Raw genomic sequence first — 18,915 nt, forward strand, 5'->3', positions numbered from 1 at the left:
CTGTCATCCCATTGGTACTAGTCCAGACCTTCTGTCATCCTACTGCCATTGGTACTAGTCCAGACCTTCTGTCATCCTACTGCCATTGGTACTAGTCCAGACCTTCTGTCATCCCACTGCCATTGGTACTAGTCCAGACCAAAGCCTTCTGTCACCCCATTGCCGTTGGTACTAGTCCAGTCCTTCTATCATCCCACTGCCATTGGTACTAGTCCAGACCTTCTGTCATCCCATTGGTACTAGTCCAGACCTTCTGTCATCCCATTGGTACTAGTCCAGACCTTCTGTCATCCCACTGCCATTGGTACTAGTCCAGACCTTCTGTCATCCCACTGCCATTGGTACTAGTCCAGACCTGTCATCCCACTGCCATTGGTACTAGTCCAGACCTGTCATCCCACTGCCATTGGTAATAGTCCAGACCTTCTGTCATCCCACTGCCATTGGTACTAGTCCAGACCTTCTGCCATTGGTACTAGTCCAGACCTTCTGTCATCCCACTGCCGTTGGTACTAGTCCAGACCTTCTGTCATCCCACTGCCGTTGGTACTATTCCAGACCTTCTGTCATCCCACTGCCATTGGTACTAGTCCAGACCTTCTGTCATCCCACTGGTACTAGTTCAGACCTTCTGTCATCCCACTGTCATTGGTACTAGTCCAGACCTTCTGTCATCCCACTGCCATTGGTACTAGTCCAGACCTGTCATCCCACTGCCATTGGTACTCGTCCAGACCTTCTGTCATCCCACTGCCATTGGTACTAGTCCAGACCTTCTGTCATCCCACTGCCATTGGTACTAGTCCAGACCTGTCATCCCACTGCCATTGGTACTAGTCCAGACCTGTCATCCCACTGCCATTGGTACTAGTCCAGACCTTCTGCCATTGGTACTAGTCCAGACCTTCTGTCATCCCACTGCCGTTGGTACTAGTCCAGACCTTCTGTCATCCCACTGCCGTTGGTACTAGTCCAGACCTTCTGTCATCCCACTGCCATTGGTACTAGTCCAGACCTGTCATCCCACTGCCATTGGTACTAGTCCAGACCTGTCATCCCACTGCCATTGGTACTAGTCCAGAACTTCTGTCATCCCACTGCCATTGGTACTAGTCCAGACCTTCTGTCATCCCACTGCCATTGGTACTAGTCCAGACCTGTCATCCCACTGCCATTGGTACTAGTCCAGACCTTCTGCCATCCCACTGCCATTGGTACTAGTCCAGACCTTCTGCCATTGGTACTAGTCCAGACCTTCTGTCATCCCACTGCCATTGGTACTAGTCCAGACCTTCTGTCATCCCACTGCCATTGGTACTAGTCCAGACCTGTCATCCCACTGCCATTGGTACTAGTCCAGACCTTCTGCCATCCCACTGCCATTGGTACTAGTCCAGACCTTCTGTCATCCCACTGCTGTTGGTACTAGTCCAGACCTTCTGTCATCCCACTGCCGTTGGTACTAGTCCAGACCTTCTGTCATCCCACTGCCATTGGTACTAGTCCAGACCTGTCATCCCACTGCCATTGGTACTAGTCCAGACCTGTCATCCCACTGCCATTGCTACTAGTCCAGACCTGTCATCCCACTGCCATTGGTACTAGTCCAGACCTTCTGTCATCCCACTGCCATTGGTACTAGTCCAGACCTTCTGTCATCCCACTGCCATTGGTACTAGTCCAGACCTTCTGCCATCCCACTGCCATTGGTACTAGTCCAGACCTTCTGTCATGCCACTGCTGTTGGTACTAGTCCAGACCTTCTGTCATCCCACTGCCGTTGGTACTAGTCCAGACCTTCTGTCATCCCACTGCCATTGGTACTAGTCCAGACCTTCTGTCATCCCACTGCCGTTGGTACTAGTCCAGACCTTCTGTCATCCCACTGCCATTGGTACTAGTCCAGACCTTCTGTCATCCCACTGCCATTGGTACTAATCCGGACCTGTCATCCCACTGCCATTGGTACTAGTCCAGACCTTCTGTCATCCCACTGCCATTGGTACTAGTCCAGACCTTCTGTCATCCCACTGCCATTGGTATTAGTCCAGACCTTCTCTCATCCCACTGCCATTGGAACTATTCCAGACCTTCTGCCATCCCACTGCCATTGGTACTAGTCCAGACCTTCTGTCATCCCACTGCCATTGGAACTATTCCAGACCTTCTGCCATTCGTACTAGTCCAGACCTTCTGTCATCCCACTGCCATTGGTACTAGTCCAGACCTTCTGTCATCCCACTGGTACTAGTTCAGACCTTCTGTCATCCCACTGCCATTGGTACTAGTCCAGACCTTCCGTCATCCCACTGCCATTGGAACTATTCCAGACCTTCTGCCATTCGTACTAGTCCAGACCTTCTGTCATCCCACTGCCATTGGTACTAGTCCAGACCTTCTGTCATCCCACTGCCATTGGTACTAGTCCAGACCTTCTGTCATCCCACTGGTACTAGTTCAGACCTTCTGTCATCCCACTGTCATTGGTACTAGTCCAGACCTTCTGTCATCCCACTGCCATTCGTACTAGTCCAGACCTGTCATCCCACTGCCATTGGTACTCGTCCAGACCTTCTGTCATCCCACTGCCATTGGTACTAGTCCAGACCTTCTGTCATCCCACTGCCATTGGTACTAGTCCAGACCTGTCATCCCACTGCCATTGGTACTAGTCCAGACCTGTCATCCCACTGCCATTGGTACTAGTCCAGACCTTCTGCCATCCCACTGCCATTGGTACTAGTCCAGACCTTCTGCCATTGGTACTAGTCCAGACCTTCTGTCATCCCACTGCCGTTGGTACTAGTCCAGACCTTCTGTCATCCCACTGCCATTGGTACTAGTCCAGACCTGTCATCCCACTGCCATTGGTACTAGTCCAGACCTTCTGTCATCCCACTGCCATTGGTACTAGTCCATACCCTCTGTCATCCCACTGCCATTGGTACTAGTCCAGACCTTCTGTCATCCCACTGCCATTGGTACTAGTCCAGACCTGTCATCCCACTGCCATTGGTACTAGTCCAGACCTTCTGCCATCCCACTGCCATTGGTACTAGTCCAGACCTTCTGCCATTGGTACTAGTCCAGACCTTCTGTCATCCCACTGCCATTGGTACTAGTCCAGACCTTCTGTCATCCCACTGCCATTGGTACTAGTCCAGACCTTCTGTCATCCCACTGCCATTGGTACTAGTCCAGACCTGTCATCCCACTGCCATTGGTACTAGTCCAGACCTTCTGCCATCCCACTGCCATTGGTACTAGTCCAGACCTTCTGCCATTGGTACTAGTCCAGACCTTCTGTCATCCCACTGCTGTTGGTACTAGTCCAGACCTTCTGTCATCCCACTGCCGTTGGTACTAGTCCAGACCTTCTGTCATCCCACTGCCATTGGTACTAGTCCAGACCTGTCATCCCACTGCCATTGGTACTAGTCCAGACCTGTCATCCCACTGCCATTGCTACTAGTCCAGACCTGTCATCCCACTGCCATTGGTACTAGTCCAGACCTTCTGTCATCCCACTGCCATTGGTACTAGTCCAGACCTTCTGTCATCCCACTGCCATTGGTACTAGTCCAGACCTTCTGTCATGCCACTGCTGTTGGTACTAGTCCAGACCTTCTGTCATCCCACTGCCGTTGGTACTAGTCCAGACCTTCTGTCATCCCACTGCCATTGGTACTAGTCCAGACCTGTCATCCCAATGCCATTGGTACTAGTCCAGACCTTCTGTCATCCCACTGCCATTGGTACTAGTCCAGACCTTCTGCCATCCCACTGCCATTGGTACTAGTCCAGACCTTCTGTCATGCCACTGCTGTTGGTACTAGTCCAGACCTTCTGTCATCCCACTGCCGTTGGTACTAGTCCAGACCTTCTGTCATCCCACTGCCATTGGTACTAGTCCAGACCTGTCATCCCAATGCCATTGGTACTAGTCCAGACCTTCTGTCATCCCACTGCCATTGGTACTAGTCCAGACCTTCTGTCATCCCACTGCCATTGGTACTAGTCCAGACCTTCTGTCATCCCACTGCCATTGGTACTAGTCCATACCAAAGCCTTCTGTCTATCCCACTGGAGACAGAGGACTCAGCACTTGGAAAGATACTTAGCTCATAGGCAGAACCATAGAATTAGAAGGAACATGGCTAGTTATACAATATTTATGTTTGGTCTGTGTACCTTTTCTCCATCAATTGTTTCTGGAGACAGAGACCACTTTACTCATAGCAATCAGAACAACAGCTAATTGATCTGTGTTTGTCTGTGTTCCAGTGGGAGACTAGCTACTCTGGCCTGGCTCTGCGGCGGTCCTGCTCCCTGCCTGAGGAGCTCCATGGTCGGGTGGAGGCTGCTCTGTTCACCCTGCGGCGGAGGGGCTGTTTCCTGAGGGACCTGGTGAAGGTGAGGGACCGAGACGTCTTCACCGCCGTGTCCCGGGTGCTGCTGGGTCAGCCAGGAACCACCTATCGCTATCTGGACACGCGGCTCTTCACCATCCCCTGGCACACAGACGAGCAGAGAGGGACCTGCTGCGACCCAGACCTCAGCGCCGCCTGCAAAGCACTCTGGGAGCTCAACTGCTTCTTTTGCTCTGATGTCGGAGACAGGAAGGAGGGGGATGTTTTCAAGCAGTGCAGGAAAGAGTTGGTTGGTGCTATAGAGTCTAAACCCAGTGTAGAAGGAGACACGGAGTCTAAAGATAGTGAGGAGTCCAAACCCAGTGATGATGGAGGAGACTCTGAGTCCAAGCAGAGTGAGGAGGGAGAGACTGAGTCAAAGCACAGCGACGATTGGGACATAGAGTCAAAACACAGTGAAGATGAAGGCTCATCGTCCAAACAGGATGCAGCGTGGGAGTCAAGACACGGCGACGAGATGGGAGACATGAAGACTAAACAAACTGAATTGGGGAGTCCAACGGCGTCAAAACAACACAGTGAGGGAAAACACACAGGCTGGAAGCACAGGCCAGCTGGCAGCACAGAGACGGAGACCACAGACCTAGGCCCTCAGGAGAAGCCTGTGGCTGAGCTAAAACACAGTCTCTCTGGGTACCACATTGAAGATGAGGAGGATGAAGACCAGCAGAGTGGCCAGGGATGCTCTAACCTCAACCCTGCTAAGACATCCTGTCCTGGCCCGACCCAGTTCAACGTCACCCTGCTCAACTACATGGACCCAGCAGCTATGAGCCAGCTGAAAGAAGAGCCGTATTATGGGATGGGTAAGATGGCTGTGGGCTGGCACCATGATGAGAACCTGGTCAGCTTATCTCCTGTGGCCGTCTACAGCTACAGCTGTCATGACGACGACAAAGGTGAGGGTCAAAGGTCATACAGTATAGTTGTTGTATATCACTGTCAGTAGTGGTGGATCCCCGTCAAACTAGACCCAAACTTCCTCAAAAACACCCTTCAGTCTCACTTGTTATCCCATTTTTATCACTCCACCCACAACCCCTTAGAAGTAGCTATTTTCTTCTCCACTGTGATGTCATTTTGAGCTACTATCTCTATCAGATGCAGGTAACAGCTAATGTTGTGTATATGGCCCTACAGCAGCTCACTTCCAGCAGCTATACAGCATTTATCTCAGACACGGCCTCCAGTGAGCCAGCCATCAGATCTATCAGCCTGATAGTGTCAGGGCATTATCAAATGTCATCACAGGCTGCCTCTGTTCTGTTCTGACAGGCTGGGATGCCTTATCGCTAGCAGGGCCAGGGGATGAGGGAAGATCATCAACACACACTCTCTGGGACACATTCAGGGGCTAAACACATGCTGAACGGCACACTACAAAACTCCAACAAATCGCCCAGCCTTATCGCTCAACGATCTGATCTAAGTCATTTCCTCCAGAAATGATCAATGTGTAATTATCTGATATGGAATAATGAGTGTCTGCTTTGATTACTGGTTCTAGACTGTACAGCAGTAGTATTGAGGCAGTGTTTAGCCTAGATGTTCTATCATAGTGGGTCTCAGCCTGATTTTATAGGGCTGATATGAGTGTATATTTTTTTGATGGAGTTCATTGCTATTGAATCAGTGATCGTCTAACAAAATTCTGATTGATCGACCATGATCATATTTTTAAATCAAATATTTACTCTGTTTTACGACCAAGGTGCACAATCCCCTTTTCACATGACAATACAGTGCACAACCCATATCTCAGCCGCCTTTGCAGCGGGCCAACATCATTTCAGAGGGATTGGCTAAACAGAACCACCTGCTGTAGAGTAAAAGTCTGTGGAGATGATTTGTTCTGACCCTTGACCCCTGGGAACGCTGGCTTCAAACAGCACAGGACCGACTGGCCGGGGCTGTAGTCTAAGTAGCCTGTTCTATCTGCAGCTGTGCCTTTCAGTTTGTAGGCCAAACTGACCCCACAGCACCAGACTTCACAGGCAAACCTGACAAAGTTTAGCAGCACTGCTCGCTAACCCCGCTGTGCATTACTCAAGAAATGCTATGTTCACTTTGGGCCAGATCGTTCTGAATACTCCCAGAACCACAGAGATGGAATTGTTACCATGCGGAATGTTGTTGTTTTACGAGGGGGCCCATGTTTTTTTACATTGTTCTCAGCCCGAGCCGCAGTCAAAGCCCCTCTCTCTCTCTTTCTCAACTCAATAATTGAGCTGTTTTACATCCCACAGTCTGGTACGTACAGTAACCAGTAACCTTCTAAGCATGTTTATTTGCACGACACCTGTCTTTCTTTGACACGCTTACTTTTCATGTCAGGTCTGGGAGAAGTCTTGTATTTGTCTCTTTTTCCCAAGGCTCTGTCTGGTGTTTCAGAATGGTTTTATTTAGAGTCACCCAGCTGCTCTCATCCGGAGGTATCTGGCTTGGCGGCGGAGTGTTTTCCGGCTGGAAAGACCGCAATGCTCTTTACTCCAGCTCCAACACCATTCCCATCCTGGGTCCTTTAGGAGCAGTGTCATTAACGGCTCTCTCAGAAAGCGCTGGCTGGAAATTAAGTTACTATTTGTCCTCTGCTGAGCAAAGGAGAAGGCCTAATTTGCCTTGGGGCTGAGAGAGGCCCGGGAAGACTTTAGTATTGATTTATGCTGAAGGGTGTGGACCTAACAGGGGCTGGGTAGATCTCGTTTTCTCACCATGCCTCGGATGGAGGACAGACGGGGAGAGGCTGGGTGAGAGGCTTGGTGAGAGGCTCGGTGAGAGGCTCAGAGACTGGCTATGGGAGAAGAATAGTCCCCACTATCCTGTCTGTCTGCTGACCCTACACCCACTAGCTACCTAACATCAAATACTTTTATTAAAAAGGCTGTCCTCTTGTACAGAAACTGTGATGAAGACACAAGTTGTACTGAGAGATAATGTAACAATATGCCTGGTCTCCTATTGTATATTTGGTTCTGATCTGACTGACCTAAGTGGTGGGATTGTTTGTGTTTAGCAGGTGTGAGCTCGGAGGAGGGTCCTGCAGAGAAGGGCTGCTGGAGGATTGGTCTAAAGGTGGCCTGGGACATCCACACCCCTGGACTGACCCTCCCACTGCAGTCCGGAGACTCCTACTACCTTAGAGGTACTAGAGCATGCACACCATTCCTTCTACATGACATCTCTAGTCTGTGTGAGATTTACACTTGATGTTCTAGTGTGTTTGGTTTACTGTGTCCCTACTGACCCATAGAAGCAGGATGCACTCCAGACTCTCGCTCGTTCTATTTCTCTCTCTTTTCTCCCTTCTCCTTTTCTCCCGCTCTCTCTCTCTCTTTTATCTATCTCTCTATTTCTCGCTCTCTCATCATTGTGTTAGTCTGAACCCAACCCGACCAGAAGCCCTGTTCTGTTCTGTTCCGCATGTAGCTCGGACTCTGGCCTGCTTGTGTATCTGAAACCCTAAGGTTCCATGTAATTGCATGCATTAGAGAGGTTAAGAAAACCAAATGTTATTTTGTGAAGTCCTGTGACCCGGTGCTGTGGCAGCGGTGCTGGTGGTGTCTCTATGGAGTGGAGAGGACAGGCAGCGGGCCATGAGGGTGTAAATCAGACCTTAATGCTGATGGCTACAGCAGATGCCTTCCCCTTTCATCTCCGCCTGCTGGGTCGGGATGCTCTTAGCTTCTACAATACAGGACAAGGCTACACAGCTATTATTGGCTACCACTAGCTTCCCCATCACAGCAGCACACCATGTCCCTCACTGTGTATGGGTTAGGACCTCCAAGACATCATTGTGTGTATTTGTCTGGGATCGTTGGTGAAATATGACTGCATAGTTGTTTTGGACACATACGAACAGACACACACACACACAAAGACACAGGCAAGAACATGCAGGAACAGACTCATATTCATATTCAAAACATGTTGATTTGAGTAGAAACCATGAGTTGGAGTGACCTCATGGGACATAACCCAGACAGGATGAGATTTGTCACTTTCAGTCCAGGCATGATAACAGAGTGATGGCCTGCTCTAGAAACACCATTGTAATTGGACCTGACTGAACTGGATCAATGGGGATTTATGTTCCAGTTTGGAAGATCCCTACAGGATCACTATGGTACTGTAGCAGCTCACACAGTCAGTCTGTCTCAGTCCTACACCTGGATCAGGTACACAGTACAGACACTAACTACTGTAATCAACCAAGACTACATTCAAGAAACAAGTCCACTCAGTGTTTCATTGGATGTTATAGCATGCCTCGACAAGGGACAGAAATAAAAGCTAGCTTTGTGAGGCCTGTTGACTAGTGGCTTTCTGGTGTTTTTTTAATGTTTTATTATTATTTAAAACATTTTGTTGTAGTTTTTGCCCCTTTTTGCTGCACTGCTTCCTGACACACTGCTCGCTTAACCCGGAAGCCAGCCGGACCAATGTGTCGGAGGAAAGCTGGCGACCGAAGTCAGCGTGCGTGCGCCCGGCCCAACACAAGGAGTCGCTAGAGAGCAATGGGACAAGGACATCCCAGACGGCCAAACCATCCCCTAGGCTGGGCCAATTGTGCACCGCCTCATGGGTCTCCCGGTCGCTGCTGGCTGCGACACAGCCCGGGATGGAACCTGGGTCTGTAGTGACGCCTCTAGACAGTTGCACCACTCGGGAGGCCCCTGGCTTTGTGGTGTTTTGATAAAGAACGTGCCCGTGTACCATAACGAACACCATCATTCCTTTTAGGCACCGTTAGTCAGTGACTCAACCTCTGAACTGTTAATGTTGTGTGTAATATGTGTGGTTAAAAAAGAACAATGCAAGTCTGACACCGAGCCTGTTGGGTAATACGATTTCCAACTCCCAACTCACGAGGGACCTGAGAAAGAGTTGACCCAATATATTTAAAAGCCTGCTGCTTCCTGGAAAAAAGAAGGGGACAAGTGGCAACAGATGAGGGGGTAGAGAAAGAAAGATAAATATTTATTACAGAAATTGAGTTTGTCCCCCCAGTGCCATCAGACTGTGGAGGACCAGATTGATGGAGATCATTTGTTATTGGATATAAACTGTTTTAAAGACGGGAGTCATTCCCCCCAGAGACCTAATCCTTCACAATCTCATCAGAGGATAACACAGAACAGTAGGGAAACTTGTTTTGTTTGTCATGCTCTTTTTCAGTTCTTTCCCTCACGACCTCATAATAATATCTATCTTCCTAAAGCACTTCACTGTTTGACTTTCAAATCAAAGGCATTAGCCAGCCACACTGCTCAAGGCGGGGTGTAAATATGCACATGTGCTGTGATTGACAGCTCTGTAATGGCTAAATTAATGATTTGTTGTGGAGCAAATAATAACAGAGCTGGGCGACATCTAAACACACAAACAAGCTTGTGGACTGACGGGACTGATACACTCGAAACAGCAGTTGGGATCGGATCAGGATCTTTGTTTATTGGATAAATGTTTGTTGATATGAGACCTGACAGTGTTTGTTGATATGAGACCTCCATCATGAGGGAATGAATGAGATCTGACTGTGTTTGTTGATATGAGACCTCCATCATGAGGAATGAGATCTGACAGTGTTTGTTGATATGAGACCTCCATCATGAGGGAATGAATGAGATCTGACAGTGTTTGTTGATATGAGACCTCCATCATGAGGGAATGAGATCTGACTGTGTTTGTTGATATGAGACCTCCATCACGAGGGAATGAGATCTGACAGTGTTTGTTGATATGAGACCTCCATCATGAGGGAATGAATGAGATCTGACAGTGTTTGTTGATATGAGACCTCCATCATGAGGGAATGAGATCTGACTGTGTTTGTTAATATGAGACCTCCATCATGAGGGAATGAGATCTGACAGTGTTTGTTGATATGAGACCTCCATCATGAGGGGATGAATGAGATCTGACTGTTTGTTGATATGAGACCTCCATCATGAGGGAATAAATGAATAAATGAGATCTGACTGTGTTCATTGATATGAGACCTGACAGTGTTTGTTGATATGAGACCTCCATCATGAACACAATAAAATCAATTTAGCTTCAAATAAATAATGAAACATGTTCAATTTGGTTTAGGAACAGTGGGTTAACTGCCTTGTTCAGGGGCCTTGTCAGTGTTGACAGTGTTTGTTAATATGAGACCTCCATCATGAGGAATGAGATCTGACAGTGTTTGTTGATATGAGACCTCCATCATGAGGGAATGAATGAGATATGAGAGTGTTTGTTGATATGAGACCTCCATCATGAGGGAATGAATGAGATCTGACTGTGTTTGTTCAATGAAGTAGAATAATGCTCACATTTCACTGATCCTGCTGCTGGACAGAGATTGGTAGATAGAGGACCTGGCAGTCTGTTTAGTTGGTGTGGAGCAGCAAATGTGTTTTTATGGTGCATCAATAAATGAATGCTAGAACATTGGTTGCCACGATTACCTATTTGTATCTAGCCTCTCAATAACTGCATAACGCTGCAAGATAGACACATGTTCATTATAGTCATACTGAGTTGGTGATGCAATTGTTCACCATCTTGCTAGATCCTCCAAAGACGCATAGGGCCTGTTGCATTTATTCACGTAATAATGGAGTCAGATTGATAAATGTAGTTTATTGTTATTCAACATAGTTTCCACCTACATAATGGTGTGCCCGAATGAATACACCCATGCCCTAACCTGTCCTGAACCACTGACACCATGAAACAGGTCACTTTTCAGTGAACAGTGGTACACTTGAAAGGCTGTACTATTGCACTGTTAACAATCTAATGGCCAACACTTAACATGTTTGTGAAAATAAATAGATCGTTAGCATAAATATTAGCATTTCTGATAAACAACAAAAACACCCCCGAAATGGGATAAACCAGTTAATGAGAGGCGTTGCAACTTGTGGCTAAAGCTGGAACTAGGCCATCACACACTTACCTAAGAATCCAGTGTATCAACAGTGGTGGTGAGCGACTTACAGGAGCAATTAGGGTTATGTGCCTTGCTCAAAGGCACATCGACAGATTTTTCAGGTAGACTCTGGTGATAACCAGACTCTGGCATCTGTGTTCTTATATAATAGAAGGCGTTGACATTTGATAGGTTTAGCGATAGCATTGTTAGGTTAGCAAGAAATGTTTGAAACGATCCATCTGTTTGAGTGGGGAGAAAGGGTCCGACAAGGTGATAACTCAGGCACATCATAACAAAGAGGCTAAAGTTATTAAACAAACATTTCAATTATATTGTCGATCTTCATTCCACTAGTGGACAAGTGTGGTGTCTCGTGTCCTAACAAAGGATAAAACAGAATGAAAACATTTGGCATTTGTGTAGGCCTATATTCATAGTAAATTGTTGTGAACATCATTGCCTCTTAATATTTGGGATAGTTGACTGGTGTTGGTTGTGTGGTGACTGTGGTGTGTCCTCCTCTGTCCCCAGATGACCTGAACAGGACCCATCAGCACTGTGTTCTGGCTGGAGACTCAGCCCGCTTCAGCTCTACACACAGAGTGGCGGAGGTGAGTGGGGCCTGGGGTACACTGGGGGCTTGGAGACCCTGCCCTGATTCTAATAATGATTGATTTCTTTTATAGGATACCGTATATTCCATTACCTTTCTTTAACAGATTCTACCTTCTAGAATTCCAAGAGGCCCTCATGCTCCCAGAATACATGCATTATTTCCCAACCTTTTTTGAGTGTCTGTCCTCACAGTGTTCCACCGGGACCCTGGACTACATCCAGTCCCGCTGCCGGGAGGCCCTGTCTAACCTGAGCACAGACCCAGAAACAGGGACCCACAGCCTGCTGTCTCTGCTGCCAGCTACCCTGCAAGGCTACGAGGAGATACACAATGAGGTGGGTGTGTGTGACTGTGTGTGACTAACTTATGGGGTTCTACGATAGGCCTAACTTTGTTTCCTACCTACACTCTTAGAAATAAATGTGATATCTAAAACCTAAAAGGGTTTTTCGGCTGTCCCCATAGGAGATTCCTTTGAAGAACCCTTTTTAGTTCCAGGTAGAAACCTTTTGGTTCCAGGTAGAACCATTTTGAGTTCTGTTTAAACAGAGGGTTCTACATGGAACCCAAAATAGTTCTACCTGGAACCAAAAAGGCCTATCCTATGGAGACAACCAAAGAACCCTTTTGGAACCCTCATTCAAGGAAAGGGTAGTTGTGTATAATCGTTCCCTTTCTACTTTCGGTCACATAACCAGGGTTAAGGCCCTTCCGTAGGACAATTAAAGAGGTTGTCAACATTTAAGTTGACATCATTCATAGCTATTGTGGGTATTTATGTTATGGGAGAAATATTTCATAAGTCCAGGTTGCTCTTGTTTGTCTAAGGATCGAGATCATGGCCCCTTTCACACAGAACAATCAGTGAATCTGGCTCCGGGGCCCTGAGACCCTATGGGGGCCGTTCACGCTTTACAGGGGCAGCTTGCTCAATACAGCCTTCTGCAGCCCAGCCTGCCCCTGACTGCCAGGGGCTAATGGTTAAAATAGCACTTCACCTCTCCCCCTCTGTATGTGTTATCCTCACTACTCCCAGGTAACCACAGCAGCGGGCCGAGTCAGGAACCACATGGGACGCCATGACAGATGAGCCTGGCGTGAGGTTGTTTAAAGGTTGTAGCCAGTATTAATTATTCAGACAATATGAGAGAGCGAGAGAGAAAGAGACAGACAGAGAGAGAGGTATAGAGAGGGGTATAGAAAGAGATATAGGGAGAGGCCTAGCCAACACCTGGTCTCCATCGCAGAGAGAGAGAGAGAACACCTGCTCACAGCGCAGCACCACAGGATTACCCAGTGTAGGCCTGGCTGGGGGGCGCACACTGTTTATTTAGGAAAACAGGAGGCTATTTATAAAAGGCTGGGAGAGGAGGGGATGGAGCTCTCTCTCGGGGACCTGGCTCTACTCTACCTGGTGTCCCCAGGGCCACAATGATGGATTGGGCCATTTGTTCTGAGTTGCCCATGAGGGCATAACACCCACATAAATGATGTGTTGTTGGCAGAGTTATTTACTATGACGGCTAGTTTTGGCGGTTAGCGGGCGCATATTGCATGGGTCGTGTTTGACATGGACGACCGTAGAGTGAACAAGCAGAGGCTCGTCAGACAGGCTGACCTGACCAACACCTTATGGGCATTTCCTTAAAAAGTGATAAACAGGAGATCGGCCGGCTGCCTGGCTGATGCTGATGTACTGTGTGTCGTGTATGCTTAGAGGGGGTTTGACAGTTGTTTGGGTAGGGATAGAGGGGGGGAAGGGGGGTGTTTAGGGTTGTGATGGGGATGAAGCTGAACGTCAGCCATCTGAGGAACGTGTGTTCAGGGAGAGGGGGAGAATGTTAGTAGCCAGAGGAGGGAGTTGAAGCAGGGGTTGATGGGTAGAGGACAGGAGAACAGCACCTGGCATAGTAGAGAGAGAGACCGTTTTCTAGTTGATTCTAGGCCCTCCTGGCCTCTCTACTCTAATCTTCCTGTCTGTGTGTTGGAACGGTAGCACGAACAGGGGGCTAGCATCACGTCACATCCCATCGCCACACGGCCCTGTCTGTGTGTTGGAACGGTAGCACGAACAGGGGGCTAGCATCACGTCACATCCCATCGCCACACGGCCCTGTCTGTGTGTTGGAACGGTGGCACGAACAGGGGGCTAGCATCACGTCACATCCCATCGCCACACGGCCCTGTCTGTGTGTTGGAACGGTGGCACGAACAGGGGCTAGCATCACGTCACATCCCATCGCCACACGGCCCTGTCTGTGTGTTGGAACGGTAGCACGAACAGGGGGCTAGCATCACGTCACATCCCATCGCCACACGGCCCTGTCTGTGTGTTGGAACGGTAGCACGAACAGGGGGCTAGCATCACGTCACATCCCATCGCCACACGGCCCTGTCTGTGTGTTGGAACGGTAGCACGAACAGGGGCTAGCATCACGTCACATCCCATCGCCACACGGCCCTGTCTGTGTGTTGGAACGGTAGCACGAACAGGGGCTAGCATCACGTCACATCCCATCGCCACACGGCCCTGTCTGTGTGTTGGAACGGTAGCACGAACAGGGGGCTAGCATCACGTCACATCCCATCGCCACACGGCCCTGTCTGTGTGTTGGAACGGTAGCACGAACAGGGGGCTAGCATCACGTCACATCCCATCGCCACACGGCCCTGTCTGTGTGTTGGAACGGTAGCACGAACAGGGGGCTAGCATCACGTCACATCCCATCGCCACACGGCCCTGTCTGTGTGTTGGAACGGTAGCACGAACAGGGGCTAGCATCACGTCACATCCCATCGCCACACGGCCCTGTCTGTGTGTTGGAACGGTGTCACGAACAGGGGGCTAGCATCACGTCACATCCCATCGCCACACGGCCCTGTCTGTGTGTTGGAACGGTAGCACGAACAGGGGCTAGCATCACGTCACATCCCATCGCCACACGGCCCTGTCTGTGTGTTGGAACGGTAGCACGAACAGGGGGCTAGCATCACGTCACATCCCATCGCCACACGGCCCTGTCTGTGTGTTGGAACGGTGTCACGAACAGGGGGCTAGCATCACGTCACATCCCATCGCCACACGGCCCTGTCTGTGTGTTGGAACGGTAGCACGAACAGGGGGCTAGCATCACGTCACATCCCATCGCCACACGGCCCTGTCTGTGTGTTGGAACGGTAGCACGAACAGGGGGCTAGCATCACGTCACATCCCATCGCCACACGGCCCTGTCTGTGTGTTGGAACGGTAGCACGAACAGGGGGCTAGCATCACGTCACATCCCATCGCCACACGGCCCTGTCTGTGTGTTGGAACGGTAGCACGAACAGGGGGCTAGCATCACGTCACATCCCATCGCCACACGGCCCTGTCTGTGTGTTGGAACGGTAGCACGAACAGGGGGCTAGCATCACGTCACATCCCATCGCCACACGGCCCTGTCTGTGTGTGTGTGTTTGGCTTTGAAATGCTAATCCCAGACACAACGTCTTGTCTCATTTAAAGCCATCGTGTCACTTCCCAGGTGGGTGTGTGACAGTGTGCCCTCTGGGACCCCCCTAATGAAGCCTGTCCCTGCTCAGTAAATATTGGAGGGTGTGACACACTAAGTAAGTCCCACATGTCTGGTTCTGCTAGAGACGGGGAAGGTAAAGTACAAGTGTAATCAGCCAGGTAGTTCCTCTGACCTTCCTCTGTCCTGTACAGTATGTTTTCCAGGCCTCTCCCTCCCTAGTGAGTAACAGTGTTTGTCAAGTAGCTAAAAGGCCACACCACTCTTCCTTGTGGAGTCAGAGAGTTTGTGCCTGACCTGTAGGGAACAGTTTTTTCCTATCCTGTTTTCAGTTGAGAAAGAATGTAATTGAAACGTGTAATTTGGAGCATATTGTTGTCTGTAGGCCTATAGGTGAGCAAGGACAGGTTGTGTGAGTGTGTCTGTGAGTACAGTTTGTATCTCCTCAAGGTGTGTGTGTGTGTGTGTGTGTGTGTGTGTGTGTGTGTGTGTGTCCATGGTGGCCAAGGTGTGATGAGTGTGAAGTGTGGATCTCTGGAGACAGGCAACAGGGCTCAGTGCTCCTGGTTGATGTGATGTGGGGGCAGTTCCAGGAAAGTAAACAGAAAGAGGCAGGTTGATATCGATCCGTCTCTCATCAGCTCCTACCTCGGGGGCCGCACGGCATGGAACAGACGGAAATTGATTGGTCAAGTCCGCTGGGGGACCACAGAGAGGTGTGGAAAAACCCTGCTTCATTAAATACTAAAAGGGACTACTTGGCTTTGACTCCTGGGTCGCCATGGTGAGTGGGAGGCTGAGCGGAGTGCTAATGTGCAGTTAGCACGTCCGTCACCTGGAGAGATGACAGGAGACACCACAGGGGAGGGGCCCCTCTCAGTCTCCCTGCTCCCAGAACCCAGAGCGGGTTAGGCAGAGGAGAAAATCTAGCCTAACGATGGCGATGACTCTCTCCATCTCTCTTCCGCTCTCTCTTTCGATCTCTACCTGGGCAGGTGGCATTTAGTCAGTGTTTCCCTCTCAGTAACTCACAGCCGGGCGGCTCAGGCTCCAAATGCCAGGCGTCCCACAGATGCTGCAGTCGCCTGGCTTTGAGGCTGCCATCGCCATGCTCCGCGTGGGCTAGGAGTCCATGTTGGCTCAAAGCGGAGCCACAGGCTGTGTTCCCTCAGTAAAGGACAGACGGACAATCAGAGAGAGAAGGGGAGCGGTGGGTGGAGGTAGAGAAAGGACAGTCTGTTTGTCCCCTCTCTCTTGCTTTGTTGTGTGTGTGAGCTGTACTGTTCAAGGGGGGGAGTGGAGGGTTGAAGAGCCATAAAGCCTGACATTTGTTTGAAGGGTCTGTTGTATGGAGTGGTTGTGAAGGTGCTGAACCGTGCTATGGCCCATGTACCCCCCCGTACGTGACCCAGCCCCTGCATGTCAAACCGCTGTGATCAGCCCCCTTTGGATCCAAAATGGCAGACAGTTTCTCTGTATCCTGTACCACTGTATAGCCTAGAAGGCCAGCCACTGAACAAAGGGTGAAGTGGAAATGTCTTTGTATTCTTGTCATCTTCTTCCTCTGTATTGTGCTTATGTGTTATAGAGCTAATGTAACCTTGTACCATACCTACTAATGCCCCTTACAAGAACAATACACAGACTAGTAGTTGGAGATGAACAGTAGGTCTTGTAGTCACTTTCACATTTGATATGCGACTCTTTTGTACTGGAACAGTGCTTTGTAGGATGTTTTCGGGGAGGGCAACTCAGAGCGCCTTGCATTTGCATCACCGGCATTTGGGGCAATCTCTGACACACACACTTTCTCAGACAAACACACATACACACACACATCCATACACCTGGCTACGTGACGTGTCCTTGTGAGGATTAAATCAGCACTTCAAAAGAGCTGAAAATATAAACACTCCCAGTGGAGGACAGGTGAGCTGCTCTGCCGAGTAAACTGTCATTCCCCTGCGGAGCGAGGCAGGAGGGGAGGAGGAGGAGGAGGGGAGTAGGGGACGAGGAAGAGGAGGAGTAGGGGAGGAGGAAGAGGAGGAGTAGGGGAGGAGGAAGAGGAGGAGGAGGAGGGGAGGGGAGGAGGGGAGGGGAGGAGGAGGAAAGAGGAGTTTTTTAATTTTTTATTTATTTTACCTTTATTTAACTAGGCAAGTCAGTTAAGAACAAATTCTTATTTTCAATGACTGCCTAGGAACAGTGGTTTAACTGCCTGTTCAGAGTGAGGAGAGGGTGGAGCAATGAGGCGTATAGGTGTGTAGGGTCGGGATGGTTTGGGAAATGGGGGTCAATGGGTGTGTTGTCTATTCTCATAGGGATGACCATCTGTGTAAACAGACATTCTAGGAAGTCTAGACTCCAGTACACTTCATTCTTTGTACATATCTGACTAGGGGAAATCCCCAACAGACAGATTTAACCTTTTGTTATCTCCTGTCTCTCACTCGTGCTCTAAAGCACAGTAGAGGCCCTGGCGTTGATAGACGGATATACTTCCATGTCTTTGTACCACCATGTTTTTGCAAGTTTGAGCTTTCCAATATTTCCATCTGGACTTCATACGGCTTGACTGATCTACCACTGCCTGTCTAGGATCTGAACTATTCCTATAATCCCATATGGTTCCTCTACCTGACTGTGTTGTGTTGTGTGCAGGTGGAGTTTGAGTGGCTGAGGCAGTACTGGTTCCAGGGCCAGCGTTACACCCGGTTCTGCAGCTGGTGGGCCAGACCCATGGAGCAGCTGGAGAATGACTGGAGAGAGATGGAGCTCATGGTAAGACTGCACAGAGACCCACTGGGACCCAGTAATAACACATACTAGTGTGTCGTAGTAAGGTTGACTGTCTACGATTGCCATTTAAGAGCCGTACAAAGTCTAATCACAAAGAGCTTTACTGTAACACTTCAGTTCATTCACACACTTCTGCAGTCAGTGATTATTAGTGACACAGTTTCCTGTTCCAACGTGATCAGCATTCTCACAGTGGACAGCCTCCACCAGGATCTGATGCTGATTGGCTGTATACATCTGTGTAACCTCAAATATGCCTGTGCTTGAGTTCATTGCACAAACTAGACCGATAATAATCAGTGCAGGTGTGATTGTGAAGTGTCTTTGTGTCACACCCCGGGTATGATTTTAAGAATGTCTGGTTCAACATGGTCTTACTCAGCTCTTCACCAAATCACAAGGGACTAGTAATTGTTCTGACACATCTTTCCATTTTCTCAGTCATTTCATTCTCATAAATGAGAGAGGATGGGTTGTTCACATTGAAGTCTACTTAGTCACATATGTTTACTGTGTGTGTGTGTGTGTGTGTGTGTGTGTGTGTGTGTGTGTGTGTGTGTGTGTGTGTGTGTGTGTGTGTGTGTGTGTGTGTGTGTGTGTGTGTGTGTGTGTGTGTGCGCGCGTGTGTGT

General features: G+C 49.2%; 1 protein-coding gene across 6 annotated transcripts in view; it reads left to right on the plus strand.

Annotated features, from left to right (window-relative positions):
• LOC112235085 (alpha-ketoglutarate-dependent dioxygenase FTO) overlaps nt 1-18,915 on the plus strand; it is a 237,323-nt gene that overhangs the window by 24,241 nt on the left and 194,167 nt on the right. For 5 of the 6 annotated variants that reach the window (XM_042331032.1, XM_042331035.1, XM_042331036.1 and 2 more), the window contains exons 3-7: nt 4,285-5,329; nt 7,444-7,572; nt 11,890-11,969; nt 12,166-12,309; nt 18,148-18,267. In XM_042331032.1, coding sequence (XP_042186966.1) covers nt 4,285-5,329; nt 7,444-7,572; nt 11,890-11,969; nt 12,166-12,309; nt 18,148-18,267 — 1,518 coding nt within the window. The remainder of the gene's footprint in view (nt 1-4,284; nt 5,330-7,443; nt 7,573-11,889; nt 11,970-12,165; nt 12,310-18,147; nt 18,268-18,915) is intronic. The other variant, XM_042331033.1, reaches the window with a different exon arrangement.

Source organism: Oncorhynchus tshawytscha, linkage group LG12 (assembly GCF_018296145.1).
Source record: "Oncorhynchus tshawytscha isolate Ot180627B linkage group LG12, Otsh_v2.0, whole genome shotgun sequence".
Lineage (NCBI taxonomy): Eukaryota > Metazoa > Chordata > Actinopteri > Salmoniformes > Salmonidae > Oncorhynchus > Oncorhynchus tshawytscha.